Consider the following 21,072-nt stretch of genomic DNA (forward strand, 5'->3'; position numbering starts at 1 on the left):
CTTCTGGGCACCTCCCAACCCCCCGACCCCTCATCCGGCCCGAGGCCTCCTGGGAGGTGTAGTTCTCGCCGGAATGGCCACCGTTCATTCCTTGGTCAGAGCGGTGCACCCTGGGAATTGGAGCCCATGGTGTGTGTTGGGGGGGGGCGGCGGAGTTGTCGTCAGGCGCGCGACGGGGCAGCCCGTAACGGGTCGGGGTCCTTGCTCGCCCTCTCGCCTGGTGAGCCGCGGTGGTAGTGTGGAGCCGTTACTGCCCAGCCGGAGCCAGGGGCTCAGGGAACGGGAGGACAAAGTCAGGGGAGCCAGCCGGCCCAGCCATGTCCTACTGCCGTCAGGAAGGTGCGAGTGGGGCGGAAGGGGTGGGGTGGGACATGGCGTTCGCCGCGGGGTCGGGGGGCTGGGTCTGCCGGGGCCATGAGGCCGGAGAGAGGCTTTGGGGCCCGGACCCTGAGGAGAGGAGAAGGCTCCTGGGGTGGGGGAGAACGGCCCCCGTGAAAAATCCTTGGGCCCAAATCGGGGTGGCCGGCTGTGTGTGGAACGTGGTGAAAGGGCGAGAGAGGGGCCCCTTCTTGCCAGGACGGAGGAGATTCATTCATTCAATAGTATTTCTTGAGCGCTTACTATGTGCAGAGCACTGTACTAAGCGCTTGGAATGGACACTTCGGCGACAGATAGACAATCCCTGCCCAGTGACGGGCTCACGTCTAATGGGAACCCCTAGGGGCCTACTGGGTTGGGGGGGAATAAGTGCCTCTCAACTGGGTTTAACGGAGAATCTTCCCGCGAGGCGCTTGTGTTCAGAAAAAAGTACCGAGGCACTCTTGCCCTCCGACTCCCTTTTTTAATGCGTCGAACCCCGCATCTCCTCCTGGGCAGGAGGCCGGGGTCTTGGTCGACTTCCCAAGCTAGTTCGGGGAGGGCTTTGGAGAGCGGAGGGGGGGAAGGCCTTCCTGACCCTTCGAGAGCAAACGAGAGGGTGACCTCCGAGGCCCAGAATCTTTGAACTCGTGTGGCATGCAGGGAGGTGATTGCTAGGATTGCATCATAGCCCCGGGCTGCAATTTGACCTTCACCGCCACACGTTTCTCTAGAAGAACTCCTTTAGGCCTCTTTCCATAGTTTAGACGGAAGTATTACAAATGAAATCCAAGGTGATTTGGTCGATGTCGTCCGGCTTCCCTGTAGATCGGGTAAAGTGCTTGCCGTCCCGCTGGCGAAAAGCAAAAGGTGTCTCCGGTATCGCTCTCGCCCAGTGCCTTTATTGAGTTATAAGTTGTTTCGACACTAAAAAAAAAGCTGCCTTCGCTTCGTAGCCCAGCCATGTGCACAAAATTAGCAAGTGTATTATTTATCAAACGCAGCTAATAGTGTACGCGCTAATAAAGCGCTTACCGTGTGTCGAGCAGTGTTCTGAGCACCGGGTTAGATGTACTCGAGCAGGAGCGTGACTCCGTGGAGAGAGTCTGGGGAGACAGAGGTCGTGGGTTCTCATCCCCTTCTGCCACTTAGCCGTGCCTCATTGGGCAAGTCACTTCACTTCTCCGGGTCTCAGTCCCCTCATCTGGAAAATGGGGATAAAGTCTGTGAGCCCTACTTGGGGCACCCAGATTACCCTATATCTCCCCCAGCACTTAGAAGAGGGCTTTGCGCATAGTAACCGATTAAATGCCATCGTTATTATTTTCATTATACAAGCTAACGCTATTCAGCTCTGTCCGTGAACTGGTCATATCACCTTTCCACTCCTGACACAAGTGGTTAGGTTTGGATGAAGAAATCTCCATATGAATCTTATGAGTTAACATGTCATGTCTCGCAAATACAATCATAAAGATCAAGTACTGTAACCTTCTTAAAAATGATGTATTTCGATTTAGATGAAAAATTTTCATAATAAAATGATTCATTGAGTTTTGTGTGGACTCTTTTGTTTTGCTGATTTTATTGAAAGCATACATTGCGTATTTGCAAACCCAGCCTAATTTGTAACGTTACTCCCCTTTAAGACTCTAGGATTTACTTTTTGCCCCAATGTCTTTCTCTACTGCATTTTTGTCAGGATTTCCCTAGGCTTGTTCTCTTTCCCTCTGCTTATTTCCATTTTATTGCCCATCCGTGTGTTTTTCTCCCAGTTTCCCTTCATGGCATTTCACTTTAAAATTACACTAGCAAAGATGTGGTGTGTTGGGTAGCCAAGGAAGAATCCAAGCTCCCACTCGCTGCTCATGCTCACCTTATCCTATACGGTCTCAGAGCACAGCATGTTTTAGTCCCCTACTCATATGGACTCAGGGAGCTCTCCTTATCTTCACGAGGGTGGCCATTTTGGATTCACCAGCGGTAGCTTGCCAGGGGGCCCTGTCTGGCCCAGTATGCTGTCCTTGGGAGGAGGAAACCAAGAGTTTCTGCTGAAGGCCTAGGTCAGGGAGAGAAATGAAAGGCTTTCGACCAGCGGTGTCCTTAGAGCAGGCTGCAACAGAGAGACACGAGGAGGGAGGCCACATAGATGCCCGTTCCATACCTGAGCTCGACTCCTGGCTCCTACTCTGGGCTGAGCGGCCTGTCGCTGCTCTCCAGAAAGAAGGTGTTTCCGGGGGTGCTCTGCAAGAGGTTCCCGTGTGCCCGAAACCCGAGAGACCAGTGGTGATGGCCCTTTAAACCCTGAGCGAGGAGCTGGGCTGTTTGGCAGACTAGAAGAGGGGTCCCCATTCTCCAGCCCCCTTCCCGTTTTTGCTGCTGAAGCTTTGATTGCTTCCCCGGGGGTAAGGGGTGGAGAAATCACCTGGGTGAGCTTGGCATGTCTGGGTTTCCCTTCATGAGACTGTGGTTCCTGGCCCTGTGGAGCAGTAATCTCAAACTTTTGTGGCCCACGCATGGAAGTGAGTGTGATGTGGTTGATCAGAACTCATCTTGGCCCAAATTCCCATCTTGTTCTAACAAAGAGAAGCTAACCAAAGAACAGATCCAGAAGAACATTGTATTTTAGTCAGGTGGGGTTAGACTGGACGTTTTTGAATAAGGGATATATATACACATAATTACGTGTACATATTACATATATATATGTAATTCCTTGCCAAGTCAATAAACTTTAGGCAAGGCCTTGATTTCCGTGTTGCTCTTTGTTTTCTTCAGAAGCAGTGGGGTTTTGATTGTATTTATCAACTGTAAATTTAATGGCCCATATTCTTTCCAGTCATTGCCAGTATCCAATACAATACCTACTCCTAGCTAGGTACACTGTTTCATTCAGTAGTATTTATTGAGTGCTTACTATGTGCAGAGCACTGTACTAAGCGCTTGGAATGTACAGTTCGTCAACAGAGACAATCCCTGCCCAATGCGGGCTCACAGTCTAAACGTTTGTTAATCGCAACCTTTTATAAGACTCGGGTGACTCGCTGATGTCCCATGCTTATGTTTACCCAAAATGGTTTTACTGATCTTTCCGTATCAGTGCTTGCTCCTCACTGGTAGGTCACATCTGAACTCTCAGTGATGAAAAATATTTCCACACTGAGCACTCGAACCTGGCCTGTCCAAGTGAAAGGAATAACTAAGCATCACCATCATTCATTAACCCTTAATTTGTAGTGTTAATCTCAGATTTTAATGAATGCTAGGGATATGCTGTGGACAAAAATAGCCCTTTAAAACTGTGTAACGCCCTCTGAGCTCTAATTAAACTTGGCTCATTTTCTTGCGGCATGTTTTTAAGCCCCAGAGCCAGAATTGTTCAAAGCCACCAAATGACTCTTACCTTTGTACTGGCCTACTTCATTCTTTCATTCAATAGTATTTATTGAGCGCTTACTATGTGCAGAGCACTGTACTTAGTGCTTGGAATGTACAATTTGGCAACAGATAGAGACAATCCATGCCCAATGACGGGCTTACAGTCTAATCGGGGGAATTGGACTAATACTTCAGTCAGGTACGAGACCCAGGTGCCCGGGGAAGTCACTGGGGATAGTGGCAGCAGAGCCTTGCACTGATTGGGCCTCATCCACAGGTCCTGAGTTGGTCTGAGTCTGGGTGGATTTGGATCCGGACAGAGAATGGGTGGTAGCACAATGGCCAAGGGGCTACATGGTGCCCTGGAGTACCAAGACCAAATGGCTCTGTGGTAGCCTCCTCCCAAGAAGGGAACTGAGATGGAATTTTGATTTGGTATCCGGAAACAGGATACAGAAGGTTGGTAAGGATCTAAAAAGCTGTACGTGTCCTTATACTCTGCTATTTGTCTCCCCCTGTAGACTGTGAGCTCCTTATGGGTAGGGATCCTGTCTACCAACTCTGTTGTATTGCAGTTTCCCAAGCACATAGACCAGTGCTTTGCACACAGTAAGGGCTCAATAAATACCTTTGGTTGAGTGATTGATTGATAAGCCGCAACTGGGGTTTAGAGGCCACAGCCAGCCATCCGGAAGAGATGAATCCAGTTGGACTCGTGCCGGCTCGGCCAGCCTCCCGGTCCTGCGGCCTGTCCACTGCTGCGCTAAGCAGTCAGACGAGACCATGCTGGGGTGAGAGCCGTATTACGTTCTGCCACTTAACAAGGTTATCTCATTATTGAATGTTGACCCTGCCACTCAGTCTCCCCCCGCCCCCCGCCAATTTGGGATCAGGTGGGCTGGAGTCTTAATTTCTCAGTGCCTCAAGGGTTTGGGCCAGGTTGGGCTGAACCCTCAAAATCCAGCCCTCACCAAGTGTTGGTCTGATTCCCAGTCACTCAATCGTATTTATTGAGCATTTACTATGGGCAGAGCACTGTAGAAGAGTACACGGTAACAGAATTAGCAGACACGATCCCTGCCCTTAATGAACTTACAGTCTAGAGAGGGAAACGGACATTAATATGAATAATTCCCATGAGATCCCTCTAAATTAAGCTCCCTTTGGGCAGAGAACATGTCTCCCAAATCAGTTATACTCTCCCAAGCACTTGAGTACAGTGCTCTGCGCATAGTTAATGCTCAATCAATGATACTGATTGAGTGACTGGGAATTTTCAAGTGAAGAAAATTCAGAGGTGAAATAGACTGGATCATTCTTTTATTAGTCATCTGGCAGAAATCTCTACCCCCTGGGTGACTGCACGGGTTTCGGTATGTTTAAGGATGTTTCTACTAACTCCCCATGAGGAGGCCTATGTAACCTTTAAGATGAAACCTTATGGAATCTTTTCATCCGGGAGAGCAAACACGGTGGGCTGCTTGCGTTGGGGTGCGATTCGTCCTGCCATCCCAGAGTGTCTAATTGCACCCTGAAATCCCTTTCAGCTTCCAGAGCTCACAGCTTCTATCAGTCCAGTTAAGCAAGCGAACAAGGCTTTCAGTATTTCTTAAATTACCCTACCTCGTCTTAAGCTCATTATTTCTCTTCTCTCCTCATTAATGAGAATAATTGATGCCTGCTCTCTTTAGAAAAGTCCCTTTCTGTTTGTAGACAATTTTGTTTGCCTTAGTCATCCTTTTTCTTCAGACTAAAATCCCTCGTTCTCTTAACCTTTCCTCCAAGGTCTGATGTCTTTTGGAACTATTTTCATCATTTTTTTTGTGGCGACTCTCCTTTGAACCCCCTCCAACTTGCCTCTTCGGGAAAAGAAATCGGTCCCCTGAACTAGACTGTGCTCCAACTGAGCCGTAGCCAGGACCAAGTAGAGCAGAATAATTAGCTCAAACACTGAATGCAGCTGTTTATACATGGTGAGCAGTTCAAAGACTTATACTGGGCAACAGCTCTGTGAACAGACTTTTAAGCTCTCTTTATCTCTTCTTTCAAATGATAGGAAAGGACCGCATTATATTTGTGACCAAAGAAGACCATGAGACTCCAAGCAGTGCTGAGTTGGTAGCGGATGATCCCAACGACCCTTATGAAGACCACGGTCAGTAAACTGTAACAGCAAAGTGAAAGGGCAGTGGAATCATAGCCATAGGTTCTGTCAGATAAAAGCTGTTAGCGAGTCCCGTACACGTTATTAAAGAATAATCTGAACAGGATTGTCGTTTTCAGGGGTAGTTCCTTGATTCTGGATGTTTCTCTCGGTAGTTTTACAGTGCTTCAAAGTTGAGGCTTCCCCAAATTCTCAAAATCCACAGCTTTTATTTTAGTTTCCATATTGAAAAGGCACTTGTTGGCAAGAGTAAACCAAGAAGGAAGCTGGTTCCGTAACCAAGTTTTTGAGCTTGTGTTTGTTTCTGGATGTCGTCTTTAACTCCCTTCTCCCCACAGGGTTGGGAAAAGGTGGCTCTTCCTAACCGAGCAAATAGTTGCCAATTTGTGGTAGGCTTGTGAAAACTCTCTGTTTTTGAAGTTGGACAAAAGAGAATGAGAATTTTCTTTGCAGATTTTGCCACTGTTGTTGGAAACTCTTCAATGAGCTATTTGGGGTGCAAGGGACCTGCAGAAAGGTTGATAAGCTGGGTCTGGTGTCAATAGAGTTGATTTCTAGTCCTGGCTTTACCTCTGACTAACTCAGAAGACTTTGGACAACTTAACCCCCTCGAATCTCTGTTTCTGCATGTGTACACCAGGGGTAGTCCCTGTCCACCTCTTCCTCATTGGAATGTTGGAAAAACAAATTGAAATAGTGCCTGTGAAAACCCTTTGAGCTCTTAAAAAGATGAGTCTAAGATATGTCTTTTTCTGTTTCTCAGCTTGATGCATCGTTACGTATAACAGTGTGCATGCCCATAGTCTTTGTAGAAGCAAGATCTCCTGGTTGTGATGGTTCTAAATTGATCCTAATGCATAATGAATCCAAAATCTCCAACTCCGTAGTACGTTTAAGTATGTAGAATGACCTCAATCTCCAAACCTTCATTTTTTGTTGGCTGTCCTCTACGATGGTGGGTCTTCAATCTCCACATTTAGCCACCAGCCCCTTATTATGTACACATCTTTAGATTATTATAAATTATTTGTATTAATGTCGGTCTCCCCCTATAAACTTGAAGATCATTATGGGCAGGGAATGTGTCTGCTAATTTGTATTTTACATTCCCAAGTGCTTAGAACAGTGTTCTGCACATAGTAAGCACTCAATAAGTACCATTGATTGATTGATACTGTACCCACTTTCCTCTATATATGTTCTTGGGGTATTTCTGCTTAGGAGAACAGCATTATCAGTAAGCTTCACTCTTTGAGTAAGCTCATCAAAAGCCAGGATGTCCTATCCCTTGGTCATACTTGGTCTTCTTCAATTCAGCCTCCCCAAGTTAGCTGATTTCCAAAAGGTAGTGAGTGAATGAACACCAGATAACTTGCAGTCGAGGGCTATATGATGATGGGCTTTTTCTACAGCCATGTTTCTCACGGCAGAGGCATTCTCCCAAGTGGCATTCTCCACAGTAGATGCTCAATAAATGCTACTGATTGATGAATTGGATTGGCTCAGCCTCCAATAACATGGGTTATTGTCCTGTTAACAGGTGTGTGTGTGTGTATGTACATATATACATATGTGTGTATATATAAGAAGTTTTTGAGTTAAGTTTAGCACTTAAAATATTTCTAAGTGTTCCCTTTGTTTTTAACTATTCAGTACTAAGCCTAAGTCCTGAGGCTTGGGGAAAGCTCTGGAGAAATAGGGGAACAATTTTGAAAGCGACAGTGGGGGATGGAATGGGGGAAAAGTTTGAAAGATGGAGGAAGGGGTTACCTGATCATCAGGTGAAGTCACCAGGAAGGGTCAAAACATTCTTTTTACTTCCAGTGAAGTGAAAGTCTGCTACTCTATTGTGGAACCTCTCAGACTTAATCAAAAAAATACAATAAAATAGCTATTATTACCTATCTACCAGCCAAGCAGCATGGCCTAGTGGAAGGAGCACGGGCCTGGGATTCAGAAGATCTGAGTTCTCATCCCGGCTCCACCACATTACCTACTGGGTGACCTTGAGCAAGTCACTGAACTTCTCTGTGCCTCAGTTCCCTCATCTGCTAAATGGGGATTCAATACCTGGAGAAGCAGCGTGGCTCAGTGGAAAGAGCATGGGCTTTGGAGTCAGGGCTCATGAGTTCGAATCCCAGCTCTGCCACTTGTCGGCTTGTGACTGTGGGCAAGTCACTTAACTTCTCTGTGCCTCAGTTCCCTCATCTGTAAAATGGGGATTAAGACTGTGAGCCCCACGTGGGACAACCTGATTCCCCTATGTCTACCCCAGTGCTTAGAACAGTGCTCGGCACATAGTAAGCGCTTAACAAATACCAACATTATTATTATTATTATTACCTGTTCTCCCTCCTACTTAGATTGTGGGACCTGATTATTGTGTATCTAGCTCAGTGCTTAGTACAGTGCTCGGGACATAATAAACACTTAACAAATGTCACATCATTATTACTATTACAGTCGAGTATACAATTCTGGGTGGTTTTGTTAAAAAAAAAAAGATATAATAATAATGTTGGTATTTGTTAAGCGCTTACTATGTGCCGAGCACTGTTCTAAGCGCTGGGGTAATGTGCTCTTTCCACTGAGCCACGCTGCTTCTCAGATGAGGTAACTGAGGCACCGAGAAGTTAAGTGACTTGCCCAAAGTCACACAGCTGACAAGTGGCCGAGCTGGGATTCGAACCCATGACCTCTGACTCCAAAGCCCGTGCTCTTTCTGCTGAGCCACGCACCTTGGCTCAGGAATCAATCTCCAGTTTATCACACTGTGCCTATGAGAAAATCGGTTTCGACTTTAGACGCAGTTGTCAGGAACCAACTGTGCTGTGAGCCCAGGCAGTGTCCGGAGAGTGTTATTTTTTTTTTTGGAAGGAGTTTAGCCGTATGGCAAATGATGCACACTGGGTGTGAGGTTCTCGTAACAGTTTGTGAAAAAAAACTATTAACTCCTCTTTGGGGAAAAAAAAAGAATGAAGGAGAGAGATATAGGGATGTTTCATGGGTTAAAATGAAACATAATGGGCAAACATGGAGGAGACTATAAAAGTACAGCTAACAGAACCATCACATCGGGACTCTCCTGGAAATGCTTTCCTCTTTCATCTGAGGTACGTAAAATATTACACTGTTCAAGAGTTAACCAATAAGTGTTGTTATTGCCGCTAAGACATGGGAGTTAATGTATAAAAGCTCCCTCTGCCACCTCTATCCTTTTTTGGAAGCTCAGTCAGCCTGCAGAGAACACTTTTCTGCCCCTACCCATTCCAGCACAGCTCCCAACACACTGCCTTATAATTCCCTCTGATAGCTCGGTGCCCCCGAGAGGCACGTGGGAGAGATGGAATTGGCAGTGATCCTCTAGACTGGAAGCTCATTGTGGGCAGGGAATGGGTCTACCGATTCTGTTATTTTGTATTCTCCCAAACGCTCAGTGTAGTACTCTGCATCAAGTAAGCGCTCAATAAATACGGTCGATTGGTGCCGACAGCCACTGCCAGTGGAACGATTCAGCTCTCTGGAAAGAACGAGGAAAGAGTGGAGGGAGGTTGTTAGTGAATTAAGAACTCCTTGGAGATTCAACTGTGAACCGATGTGACTTGAATAAACAGGTATTTTTTTAAAGAATGGTATTTATCTAATTTTCTCAGTTATCTTGAGAATGTTTCACCATGCTTGAACGTATTCAGTGAGGCCTGTAGTCCCCTCTAGATTGTAATCAGGGATCAAGTGTCTACCACCTCTCTGATGACGTACTCTCTCCCAAGTGCGTTGTCCAGTGCTCTGCGCACAGTACGCACTCAAAAAAATAGCACCGATCGATTGATTGATGCCCGGATGAAGTGTCAGAGCAGCTCAGTATGGAGCAGTCCATACGGGATGCCTACACAAAATATGAAGCCGGGTTAGTGTGTACCAAAGGTGGGCAATGGGCCACCCGAGGGCTGCATTCCATCCACCGATTGATTCTCTGTGGCCCACCTCTACAGCAGCAAGTGAAGATCTTTCTAGCATCACTGCACATGAGCATTCCTCTAACAGGTTTATAGGGATTATAAACGTGTTTGGAAATGAACGGAAGTGTTCTTGATCCAGTGGTTAAGTACCGTAACAGGTTTACTTCCAGGTATCGTGAAGGCTAATTATTTTATGGGTGTGACTCTCAAATGCTTACCAAAATCCTCCAGCCCAAATATCTGCCCCCAAACTTAAAATGATAAACCTGTAGTAGAGATTTATTTTACAAGATAATTGACTTGGGAGGAGTGTAGTGGATAGAGAACGGGCCTGGGAGTCAGCAGGTCATGGCTTCTGCCGGGTGACCGTGGGCAAGTCACTTCACTTCCTTGGGCCTCAGTTACCTCATCTGTAAAATGGGGATTGAGACTGTGAGCCCCACGTGGGACAGGGACTGTGTCCAACTCGATTCGCTTGTATCCACCCTGGCGCTTAGTACAGTGTCTGGCACAAAGTAAGCGCTTAACAAATACCATCATTATTAAACTCACCAATATGTTCTGGAGGGATCTCAAGCCATTTGCCTGAGAAGCAGAGAGACGAGGGCTACATGCCTAGCCAAAGGTTGTGGTCATTTTCAAACACTATTTTATGGGCACAGATCTTCCCCTATCTGTCTCCTAAGTCAGGGTGGGCAAATCTTTTCCTGATGGCCACATGAGCGTCTGGAAATTATGTGATATGGACCATGGATATGGTCTTTACAAATTAACAGGCCTTGATGTCCTTTTCTGCCTGCCCCCTGCTCCCACGGTGGGCAGGGTTTCTGCACAACAGTGATTAGTACCAATGTGATTGTTGGTGGCTCGGGTTGCAGTAATCCTTCACCCACCCCTCAGTCTCAGGCAGTAGAGCTTGAGGGCCAGCTGAACTAAAAGCCTGGCAGGCCAGATGCAGCTTCGCTCACCGCCGTGCTGGATCCTGGAAAAGAATCCAGGCATCTCACAGGGTTCCAGCCACTCTGTTATACATACAACCCAGGGAACCCGCTGTGGTTGTTTGACACCTTGGCAGTCCACTACATCGTAGTGAGAGGCCAAACGAGATGGAGAAGTTACGCTCTATCCACCACCAGTTGAAGTTTGGGGATTAAGAAGTCTCGCAGCAGTTGTGAAGGAAAAAAATGACTTTAGAACAGTGATTCTGAGGGACAGAGTTTAAAATGTGAAGAGGTGTTCCAAAGGAGTTGGCCTGCTCCAAGATACTCTGCAAAAACAAGAAGGGTGTGGCTCAATCTAAGTCGGAACGATGTACCGCGAAAGTTGAAAAACCGCTACCCCAGTCAGCAGAATAAGTTTCTGCTTTTGCAGCTTCTTGCAAAGGTTCATCCTCGCATACTACAGCTCCTCATTTGGTTAGTTATGCTTTGAATTACTTCAGCAAATATTAGTTTAGTGACGCTTGATGAAGCAGTTATTTAGCATGAAAATAACTGCAGTTGCCTATTATTTTTTTCAAGGGTGTTGGAGCAGACCCTTATTTATGACATGTAAATCTCTATGGGAAAAATGTACACCAGGAGACAGCCTGTTATATCTGATATATCTGGGTTTCCGAGGACTACATCAGGGCTATATCTTGGGGTACACCCGTATTGGTATAGAGGTGAACAAGATCAATGCTCAGTGGTTCAACTGGCAAGGCACCCGCACTCATGCACTCACAGTCACGAGGAGAACATTTCTGGATAGGGTGTCCTCTGGTTGTTCGGCCAGTTTGATATATGTATATAGATATACCTGTGGCTATATCTAGATAGATCTGTATCTATCTACAGATATAAATATAGGTATATCTCAATCAGTGGTATTCGTTAAGCATTTTCTGTGTGCAGAGCTTGGGACAGTACAGTACAACGGAATTGGTAGACATGTTCCCTGTCCACAAGGAGCTTATGGTCTAGAGGGGGAGACGGATATTCATATAAATGAATATAATGAACTATAAATGAACACTATAATCGAACCATTCCTTGAATGGTCTGTGGTTAAGCCAAGTTCTGGAACCAGATATGAAACCCTAAGGGGCAGCATTCAAGCACACTTTGGTGGGTCCAGAGGGGAGATGCTCGATCATAACTAGCAAAAGTGATTGAGTTTAAAACCTGTTTTCTTGTTTAATTAAAAAGTAACCTCTTCATTTTCACACATGGGTTTGTGTTTAAATGAGCAGAGTTTCCAAGGCTCCCGCTGGTTCAGGTCCTGATGCCTACATTATTTGAGAACCGTAAATCCACTGAATTTTATGATTGCCTAATTGAAAATGGGGGGAAAGAAGGGAGTCGTGGCTTTTGTAACAAGTTTGATTTTGGTGATTCTTTCAACATCAAGCAAACTGTCTTTTAAGGTACAACAGACCATTTCCTACCACTCGATGGATTACAAAGTCAGCAGTTCCCGTTGGAGTTTAGGTCTTCCTATTGAGAGTTAAACGGTAGTCTGGAACAAGTGGCCATCAGGATGTCAATTTATTTGCCCCACTGTACAATTGTTTAAACCAGTGAGGTGAGGCAAGAAGCTGCCTTGCCATGGACCCATCAAGAATTTCACGACAGCCCAGTAAAGAACAGTCCAGAGTTATATTTAGTTTTATAAATCCTCTGAAATAAATGAGCACTGCTATTAATGAGAAGGCTTCTAGTCTGGTGTAGCGTAAACTAGGAATTCATTATTGTTACAGTATTCACCCCAAGTCCGACTGTCCAGATTTCTTCAGTTCCACATACAGAAGAATTTATACCGCTAGGAGCCCTCATTGCTCCATCTCTAGGATTCTTTCCCCCTTCCTCTCAGTTGTCCACAGAGAGCCAGAGTACCTTTTCTCTAAACCCAGTTTTCCGACCCTTGATCCTGGGCAACCATCCTCCGTTCCCCTTCCTTTTCTCCAGGAATGCACGCCCTCTTCCCCGACCATGCCCCTTTTCTATTGGTCAGCTCCTGTTCTTCTTCTTGTGCTCTTTTGAAAAACTGACCCACAGAAGCCCATGAGAATTGCAGGAAATCCTTCTGATTTTCTATTGTTAATCTAAATATATGGCCCTCACTTAATATCTCTTTTCCTATTTTCATCAGCAGTGCAGATCTGACTTTAGGAACTGTGCCCGACCTTAAACTTTTTGATTCAGAGGGGGCTCCACTGTGGAAAGAAGCGGGGAGAAAAGGAATGCGTGTTTGCAAAGGTGAACTTGGGTCCTGGATCTGACTTCAGAGGAACCCTTTGGACCCTCCTTGCTCGGGGTCAGCTCTGGTCCCAGCTTCACTTGTGCAAAAGTAACACTCCCATTCTCCTCTTCCTTAAAAGTTGGCCAGCTTTGAAACTGTTTGCCTTCAAGGAAGGGGAAAAGTGGGAGTGCAGATTCCTGCCACCCTGAAGAAGGGGCTCTGGGTGATAGGGCCGTGCATCACTGGAGACCCCTCGTGCCCAAGGGGCCTCGTGATAAGCCTCCTGCTGTGCATAGGTGGACCGTCTGAGGGCATGCAACGTGTCTGCCAGCTTCTTGTGACAGCCACGTGCCACACCAGCACACTTCGCTGCTCCAGTGCAGCTTACTCATTATGCCCTGATTTCATCTGTCTGGCTGACGACCCCTTTCCCACATCCTTCCCTTAGCCTGGAGCTTCTCCCCCTTCATATACACCAGACCACCACCCTCGCCACCTTAAAAGCCCTATTAAGGTCACATCTCCTCCAAGAGGCTTTCCCCAATTAAGCGCTTACTGTGTGCAGCGCATTGTATTAAGCACTTGGGAGAGTACAATGTGTCAGATGCATTCTCTGCCCACGACAAGCTTACAATCTAGAGGGGGGGAGACGGGCATTAATATAAATAAAATAACTATCCGTATGTACGTTAAGTGCTGTGGGGATTGGAGGGGCCTATTCATTCAATCGTATTGTGTGCAGAACACCGTACTAAGCACCGGCCTGGACACTTGAATCTGTGACCTCTGGGCATCCTCAACCCCACAGCACTTAGGTACATATCTATAAATTATATGTTATAAATTATATGAATGTCTCCTCCTCTAGACTGTAAGCTCGTTGTGGGCAGGGAATGTGGCTGCCAACTCTGATGTATTCTCCCCTGTGCTTAATGCAGTGTCCTGTGCACGGTAAGCACTCAATACTGATGATGATAATGGCACTGCCTTCCAGTAGGGTATATAGTCTGTGCAGGTTAGTACGGTATGTAGTATAGTCTATAGGTGGGATGAGAGAAGCTGCCTATGTGGCAATCCTTGTGATAAGCCAGCACAAAAAGACTGATAAATATCATGTTGTGACACTCTAGAATTTGAAGCTGAAGTGACCAAGCAGTATCTACCGACTCAGGAGCGGTGGTACAATCTCACTAGTTTTCCAAGTGTTTAGAGGTGAACTGCTTGATGTCATTAATATTTATTCGTTCATTCAATCGTATTTATTGAGCGCTTACTGTGTGCAGAGCACTGTTCTAAGCGCTTGGAAAGTACAGTTGGGCAACAGATAGAGACAATCCCTACCCAACAAAGGACTCACAGTCTAGAAGGGGGAGACAGAAAACAAAACAAAAAGACAGGCATCAATAGCATCCAAATAGATAAATAGAATTATAGATATATACACATCATTAATAAAATAAATAGAATAATAAATATGTACAAATATACACAAATGCTGGGGGGTGGTGGAGGAGAGCAGAGGGAGGGCATCGGGGCGATGGAGAGGGGAAGAGGAGCAGAGGAAAAGGGGGGCTCAGTCTGGGAAGGCCTCCTGGAGGAGGGGAGCTTTCAATAGGGCTTTGAAGGGGGGAAGAGAGCTAGTTTGGCAGACGTGAGGAGGGAGGGCGTTCCAGGCCAGAGGTAGGACGTGGGCCAGGGGTCGACGGCAGGACAGGCGATGACGCGGCACAGCGAGGAGGTTATCGGCAGAGGAGCGGAGTGTGCGGACTGGGCTGTAGAAGGAAGAAGGGAGGTGAGGTAGGAGGGGGCACGGTGATGGAGAGCTTTGAAGCCAAGAGTGAGGAGTTTTTGCTTAATACGAAGGTTGATAGGCAACCACTGGAGATTTTTGAGGAGGGGGGTGACATGCCCAGAGCGTTGCTGTAGAGAGATAATCCGGGCAGCAGAGTGAAGCATAGACTGAACTCTCAACCCCTTCAAGATGTAAAGAAAGAATTGGCTGTCTTGTTCTCTGACTGGCAGTTTCTGACATTTCAGGAAGATGGATGTGATTTTTAAGTATAGCGTCTGCCCCTTGCCTTACTGTTCATAGTGTCAAAACATTTTCATTTCTGTCTCACTGGCAGAGATCCACACCCACTCATCACATCACTGAAAATTAGTGAATAAAATACTCTTTTTAAAAATAAAGTGGGTATATTTAAAGAGATTCTTTGCCTTAAAAATAAATAGAACTGCATCAAGATCCATGGAAGGGAAGGGAAGGGGTTTACCCCCCTTCTTTCCTTGTCCCCCACCCTCCCTACAATTTGCAAATATTTAAGCAATATTAAGAGACACAGAGAGAGGCTAAATGGCTTTGTTCAGTTTCCATGGATAATAGAGGAACTGAGTGTAAATCTCAGTCCTAGGACTCCAAGCCTAGTGATTTTCCCTTGGGTCGACAACTGTCCATAGGTCTCCGTCTCCATTCGGTCCATAGGTCTCCGTCTCCATTCGGACTAAGGAGTTAGATTTTTTTGCCTGTGGCAGATAGAACCTTTGAATAGAAAGTGGGATTGACCCCTTTTAAACCCTAAAAAATCATGTTTTGAGCTTTTCATCTGTCTTACTGAATAGTCATACCACTGGGCTGTGTATGCATCGAGTTTTTCAAACTTGTCTTTCTGCCCAGATAGTGCTGCCATGAAGTTTCCCAAACACAGGATTTCAGGCTTACGATCACTGGGTTCCCTGGTTTGGGGGCTTAAGCGTTTTGACTTGGGATCACCGTAGCTCATATTGGGAGGATTCGGAACTTATAACTTGAAACCCAGCACCTCTTCTGGAGAGGAGTGGTTTTGTTTCAGCACAAATGGTGGACCATATTTGAACAAGAGAACTCTGTTCTTCTTCTTGGATGCAGGTTAAAGTGGAGGTTGGGCAGCGAGATCAGGTGCTTTTGACGGCTTTGCGTATAGCTCTACCTGTGGGCAGTCTCTTCAGCCTGGGGTCTGGCAGGGAGGAAAAATGCTTTCCTTTGGGAGATCATTAATAATAATAATTGTGGTATTTGTTAAGTGCTTAGCACGTGCTGGGTACAGTACCGAGTGCTGAGATAGATAACGCAGTCAGATCAGACACAGTCCCTGTCCCACATGGGCTTACAGTCTAAGGGGGAGGAAGAACAGGTATTTCATCCTCATTTTCCCAATGAGGATACAGGCCCCAAGAAGTTAAATGACTTGCCCAAGGTCACACAGAGTCATTTAGATCTGTCTGGTTCCTTCTTTCCTCCTTGAGAGCTAAGTTTCCAGCCTCTTTTTACTATGCCCATCAAAGAAAGTACCAGATCGGATGTACTGTGAGTTATTGCCTGAAACAAGCGTTTGAGGCCGCTCCAAGGAAACCCCAGAGTGCTGTGAGATGGCCAGAGGATAACTGCTGGAAAAAAAATCGGGAGGCATTTTGCATAGGGGAAACTTGACTGCAAATCGTAACATCCCGAAGAGGTAGGTATAGCAAGTATTATTCCTCATTTGTTATAGTTCAGAAATAGTGCTTTTAAAGGCTCACTTTGTCAAAATGGTTCTCCAAAGGTGGGTAGTGGACGTGCCAGATGGTCACTCTGGTAGCCACTCCTGGATGCCCTCAGGACTTGCCCTTGGAAAGCTTAAAGGGGCTACCTCCCAGGAGAGCAACAGCTTGACCAGAAAGAGGTCAAAGCTCCGCTCCTCCCATGGATCTAAGGAGGCCAGCTCCTTCCGCCTCCAGTTTCTCTCCTGACATGTAGCAGTAAGGACCTCAGAAGAGTTCTCCTTCAGGTAAGCTAAATTTGGGTCCAGGCCTGGGGAAAGTGTATCTCCCCTTCCCCCAAACCCACCCAGTCGCATGACCATCTGCTTGCCAGGCTCCAGCGCTATTAACTCAGTTTGGTCCCCAGTTCCTCCCCTTCATTCTCACACACTGAAAACTGACTGGGAGAGGAGCTGCCGTGCCAACCCGATTAGTGGTCCCCTGATTCTGCAGAAAAACAAAAGCTTTCCCCTTTTCTACCAAGACCACTTCCAGTTCGCCCAGGAGCTTTGGCCCCAGACCACTACCCGGCTGCCACGATGCACAACAGGTTGGAAGGGACCTTCATGTAGAAGTCCCTCCCCGGGCCATAACCCCCTCCACCCTTCCCTCCTACCTTCGGGAAGGTCATGGCTGCCTGGACAGGTGTGGTCTTAGCCCTGCCTAGGTGGCTGCCCCATTCCAAGTAACCAGTATTATTCCTCAGTTTGTCTACCGTATCCCCATTAGATTGTAAGCTCCTCAGGGGCAGGACTGTTGGCTGTTCTTTCTTCTATCCACTCACCAGAGCACCCAGGAGACGTTCAACCAATACTGTCAATTGCGATACTATGGTTGTGTTTCTTTGTGCATCAGAACTCTCCCCTGACAGGCTGTAAACCGTTCCGAGACGTCCCCTCCAGATATTAGGCTCGGGACCCCACTTTGTCCCACGTCTCCTCCCTTCCCCCCCGTCAAAAATAGAAGAAAAAGACAAAACAACTGCAAGACCTTTATTTTTTCAGGCCCCCACAGCAAGTTCAACCACTCAGTTAATGGTGGCAGTTGAAGGCTTGACCATCAACAGGTGTCCTATGCCCCACTGCATTCCCATAATCACCCACGCTCGCCCTCTCCACCCTTCACACACAGATCCCCCCCATCACATTTCATGTGTCAGGTGCACATTTCATCAGATCAGAAATGGAGACGGGGGGTGTTGATTGACTCATTTACAGTTGTTTTTCTGGGGTTTCTTCCACCTCAGCTCTAGGCCCAGTTCAGAGACCTAACAGGTGATTATTTTTGCCTAGCTTTGCTCCCTTGAGTTTGCCTCTCATGTAGCTGGAGCCAGGAGATGTGGAATTTGCCTGCAGTGCATAGACTTAAGATCCTTCAGTCATACCATCATAGAATCAAATTCTGAGTCTTCAGGTGATTCGCTTGTTTGTCCACCTTTACTCACCCCAGAGGGCAAAGTCTTCCCGGTCTCCGTCGACCCCACAAGTCACTGAGGCCATGAAATCCCCTGTCAGATTTCATGGCTCAGCAGATGGTGACTCTGTAAACCCCTTGCCTCTTACATCAAACTCCTTGCCCCGCCCTGCCCTTCTGTTCTCCTAGAACATTTCTAGGGTACCCTCTGCTCTTGAACGGGGAGGAGTTTCAGGGGATGGTTAGCCAGGATTCATCTGAAAGCCATTGGCTTGACATGACTTTGTTCCTCATAGGGAACGCGATGCTATCCCGCAGTACCGATCTTTTTCATAGAATTATTGGGACCCAACAATTCTCAAGAGGTCATCTCAGAGGAAAAGTAGAAATTCGAAGCATGCTGTGGTAACGCAAATGTAATCCTCCCAAAGGTCCATCAAGAACAGATCCTTAAGATTGATAATTAGATTCTGGGTAAAGCAGATTTCTTTATTTGTAGTATTTAGTGATGCTTTGTGCTTACTTACTGGTCACCTCAATGGTAGTTTGCTACTATTTTGCCTTCACTGCCTTTGAAGGTTGTTAGGCAGAGATTTTACATGTAGGTCGACCTTTCTAACCTAAGCTTGTTCTTCATTAACTCTGGATTTCCCAAGGGACCGTTTCTGTTTGAGCACCGGAAAAGTGTCATGACAGGTGATGGGCCTTCAGGGACAGTGTGGTCCTTGAATCTCTATTCTAGGCCAAAGCTTAAAAAAAGCTCTGAAACCACTTGAAAATTGTGATTTCCAGGTTCCTTGAGTAGCTTGTCCTTTCACAGAAGCGAAAACACTGTTCGTAGTTCAACCCGAGGGATTTACTTCAGGACATAAGGACAAGGGGATGGGAGATCCTAGATTTAGAGCTGACTTCAAACGATGGGGGTCCGCCTGATGCCTGTGTATCTCAGCTTTGAGCTATGTTATAGATACTTGAGTCAGGGATCCATAAGGACCATCTGCTCACTGGTCATAGCCCAGCAGAGCACCCAGCTCCTCACCTTCAGAAGACCGTGCACGGTTTCTAAAGATGGGCTCGATCGATCCTCCAACCTGCAGCTTGGCATAAATCCATGGAGAGAGTTTTCCTGCCAGTGCCATAATACAGCCCTCTGCTATTGCTTAACTCACCAGCTTGTCCCAGGAGTCGTTGCTCACAGGGGACAGGGGCCCAGCAGCAGCTGTCCTAGAAGTGTCTTTGCAAGGTTTGGGAAGCTGCTTTGTTGGCAGCCACAAAGGCTTGAGAAGTTTGTCTCCCCTTCTCTCCCCTCAGCTTTTCTGAAGGACATACTCTGGTGCCCCATGGGAGGAGGTGCAGGTTCACCGGTGTCGGCCCGATCCCTCTTCTTACTCTTTCTCGAAAAACCAAGGTTTTCAGTGACCCAGTGAAAACCAGCATTCCTTTTCCTCCTTCTCATTGGTTCCTCTGGCCCAGGGTTTAGGTCTAAAAGCAGTGGTAGATCACAGCAGCTTATGCAGCTGCTGGTCTTGCTGTACATGATCACTGCAGTTCGTGGAATTTTCACTTAAACTCCAGTTTTGCTTTTTTGGAGGTTTTATAGTGCAGGACATGAAATATTCTCTGTTTCCTTCTTCCCTCCCAGGATTGATTCTGCCAAATGGTGACATTAATTGGAATTGCCCATGCCTTGGGGGAATGGCCAGTGGCCCCTGTGGGGAACAGTTCAAATCGGCCTTCTCCTGCTTCCATTACAGCACAGAAGAAGTAAAGGGATCTAATTGCATAGATGAGTTTCGGGCCATGCAGGAATGCATGCAGAAGTATCCAGACCTCTATCCTCGGGAAGATGAAGAGGAAGAAGAGAAGGCAAGTGGAGAGGCTCAGACCCCTCCTGCAGAGGAGAAGGTAACCAAAGAAGAGGAAAAATTGAACTAATAAAAACAAAGGGAAGAACGGGTCTCCCTCCAGTCCTTCAAGTTCAAAGATATGGACCTTGGGCAAAATGTCTTCTACTTTGTTGTCAAGAAGTCACTTACCACTTCAGGTTGTGTGCACTGTATTGAAATAATTTATTTTGTTGGCAAGAGTCTTCTATCCTACGGCATAAACGTTGGAAATCAAGGTGGAGCGTGCATGCATACTTGTCAGCAGATGTAACCCCTGCTTTTCTTTCTCCAGAGCACCCCGAGTTTGCCATACGGTTAACATGTTCTCACCGACCCAGACAGATGCCATGGCATCAGTCGATCAGTTAATTGTATTTATTTGCTGCTTATTGTGTGCGGAGCAATGTATTAAGTGAATAGGAGAATACGGTCGGACCTTATCAGTCTCCACGCTTGAATCTGGTCTCAATTTTTAATGTATTTAGAAAGTCTTCATAGGGAACGTGAAGTATCGTATTGAAGAGGGTTGGTATTTGAACTGCTCCATTTTTAAGAAAGCAGTCTCTGATGTCACATCGTGCAGAAGGAAACTCTTTTGAGTTCTCATTCTCAGTAAAATCTGGGGAACAAATGTGATTGTACGGAAAGTATGCATTAAGCAACCTCCAACTGGAATTCCAGAGTGTTAGAAAAATGCTAATCACTATGTTCGCTGTTCAGGAAGTGCTGGTTTAGAACTTTGTTCTGTCTTAACAATCTGAGTGGTGGAAACAGTTACATGAAGTCACTACTTCATGGAAAATATGTGAATTTAAGTGCACATTAAAAGAAAATATTTTCATCTGGCTTTGAATCTGTTGGTATTTTTTATTATTAGAGAATTTTCAATTAAGAAAGGGTAGGTTATGAACAGTTGTGTTTATATTTCTCTTGAAAGATCTTTTCAATCTAGGAAAATACAGAATATTTTACTATAACTCTCATGCAACCCCACAGGTGGGGAAAGTGAATTTTGTGGAGTTAAAAGAGTGGCTTTGTTTTTTGGGTTTTTTTGGCCACTGAAAATAGTGTCATGTAAAATCCTCACTTTAACTACTAAGGCCTAAGTGTTTAGTTTAATACTTTGCACTCAATAAAT

The 21,072-nt window shown here is 46.2% G+C and overlaps 1 protein-coding gene across 1 annotated transcript; it reads left to right on the forward strand.

The window, feature by feature from the left end:
* The first annotated feature begins 148 nt into the window (after window positions 1-148).
* Window positions 149-20,787, forward strand: CHCHD4 (coiled-coil-helix-coiled-coil-helix domain containing 4). Its single transcript, XM_001507297.5, has 3 exons — window positions 149-339; window positions 5,792-5,890; window positions 19,691-20,787. Exons 1-3 carry the CDS (start codon window positions 318-320, stop codon window positions 19,981-19,983), a joined length of 414 nt encoding a protein of 137 aa, XP_001507347.2. The 5' UTR covers window positions 149-317; the 3' UTR covers window positions 19,984-20,787.
* Window positions 20,788-21,072: the final 285 nt, after the last annotated feature.

The sequence above is a fragment of the Ornithorhynchus anatinus genome, chromosome X1 (assembly GCF_004115215.2).
Source record: "Ornithorhynchus anatinus isolate Pmale09 chromosome X1, mOrnAna1.pri.v4, whole genome shotgun sequence".
NCBI lineage: Eukaryota > Metazoa > Chordata > Mammalia > Monotremata > Ornithorhynchidae > Ornithorhynchus > Ornithorhynchus anatinus.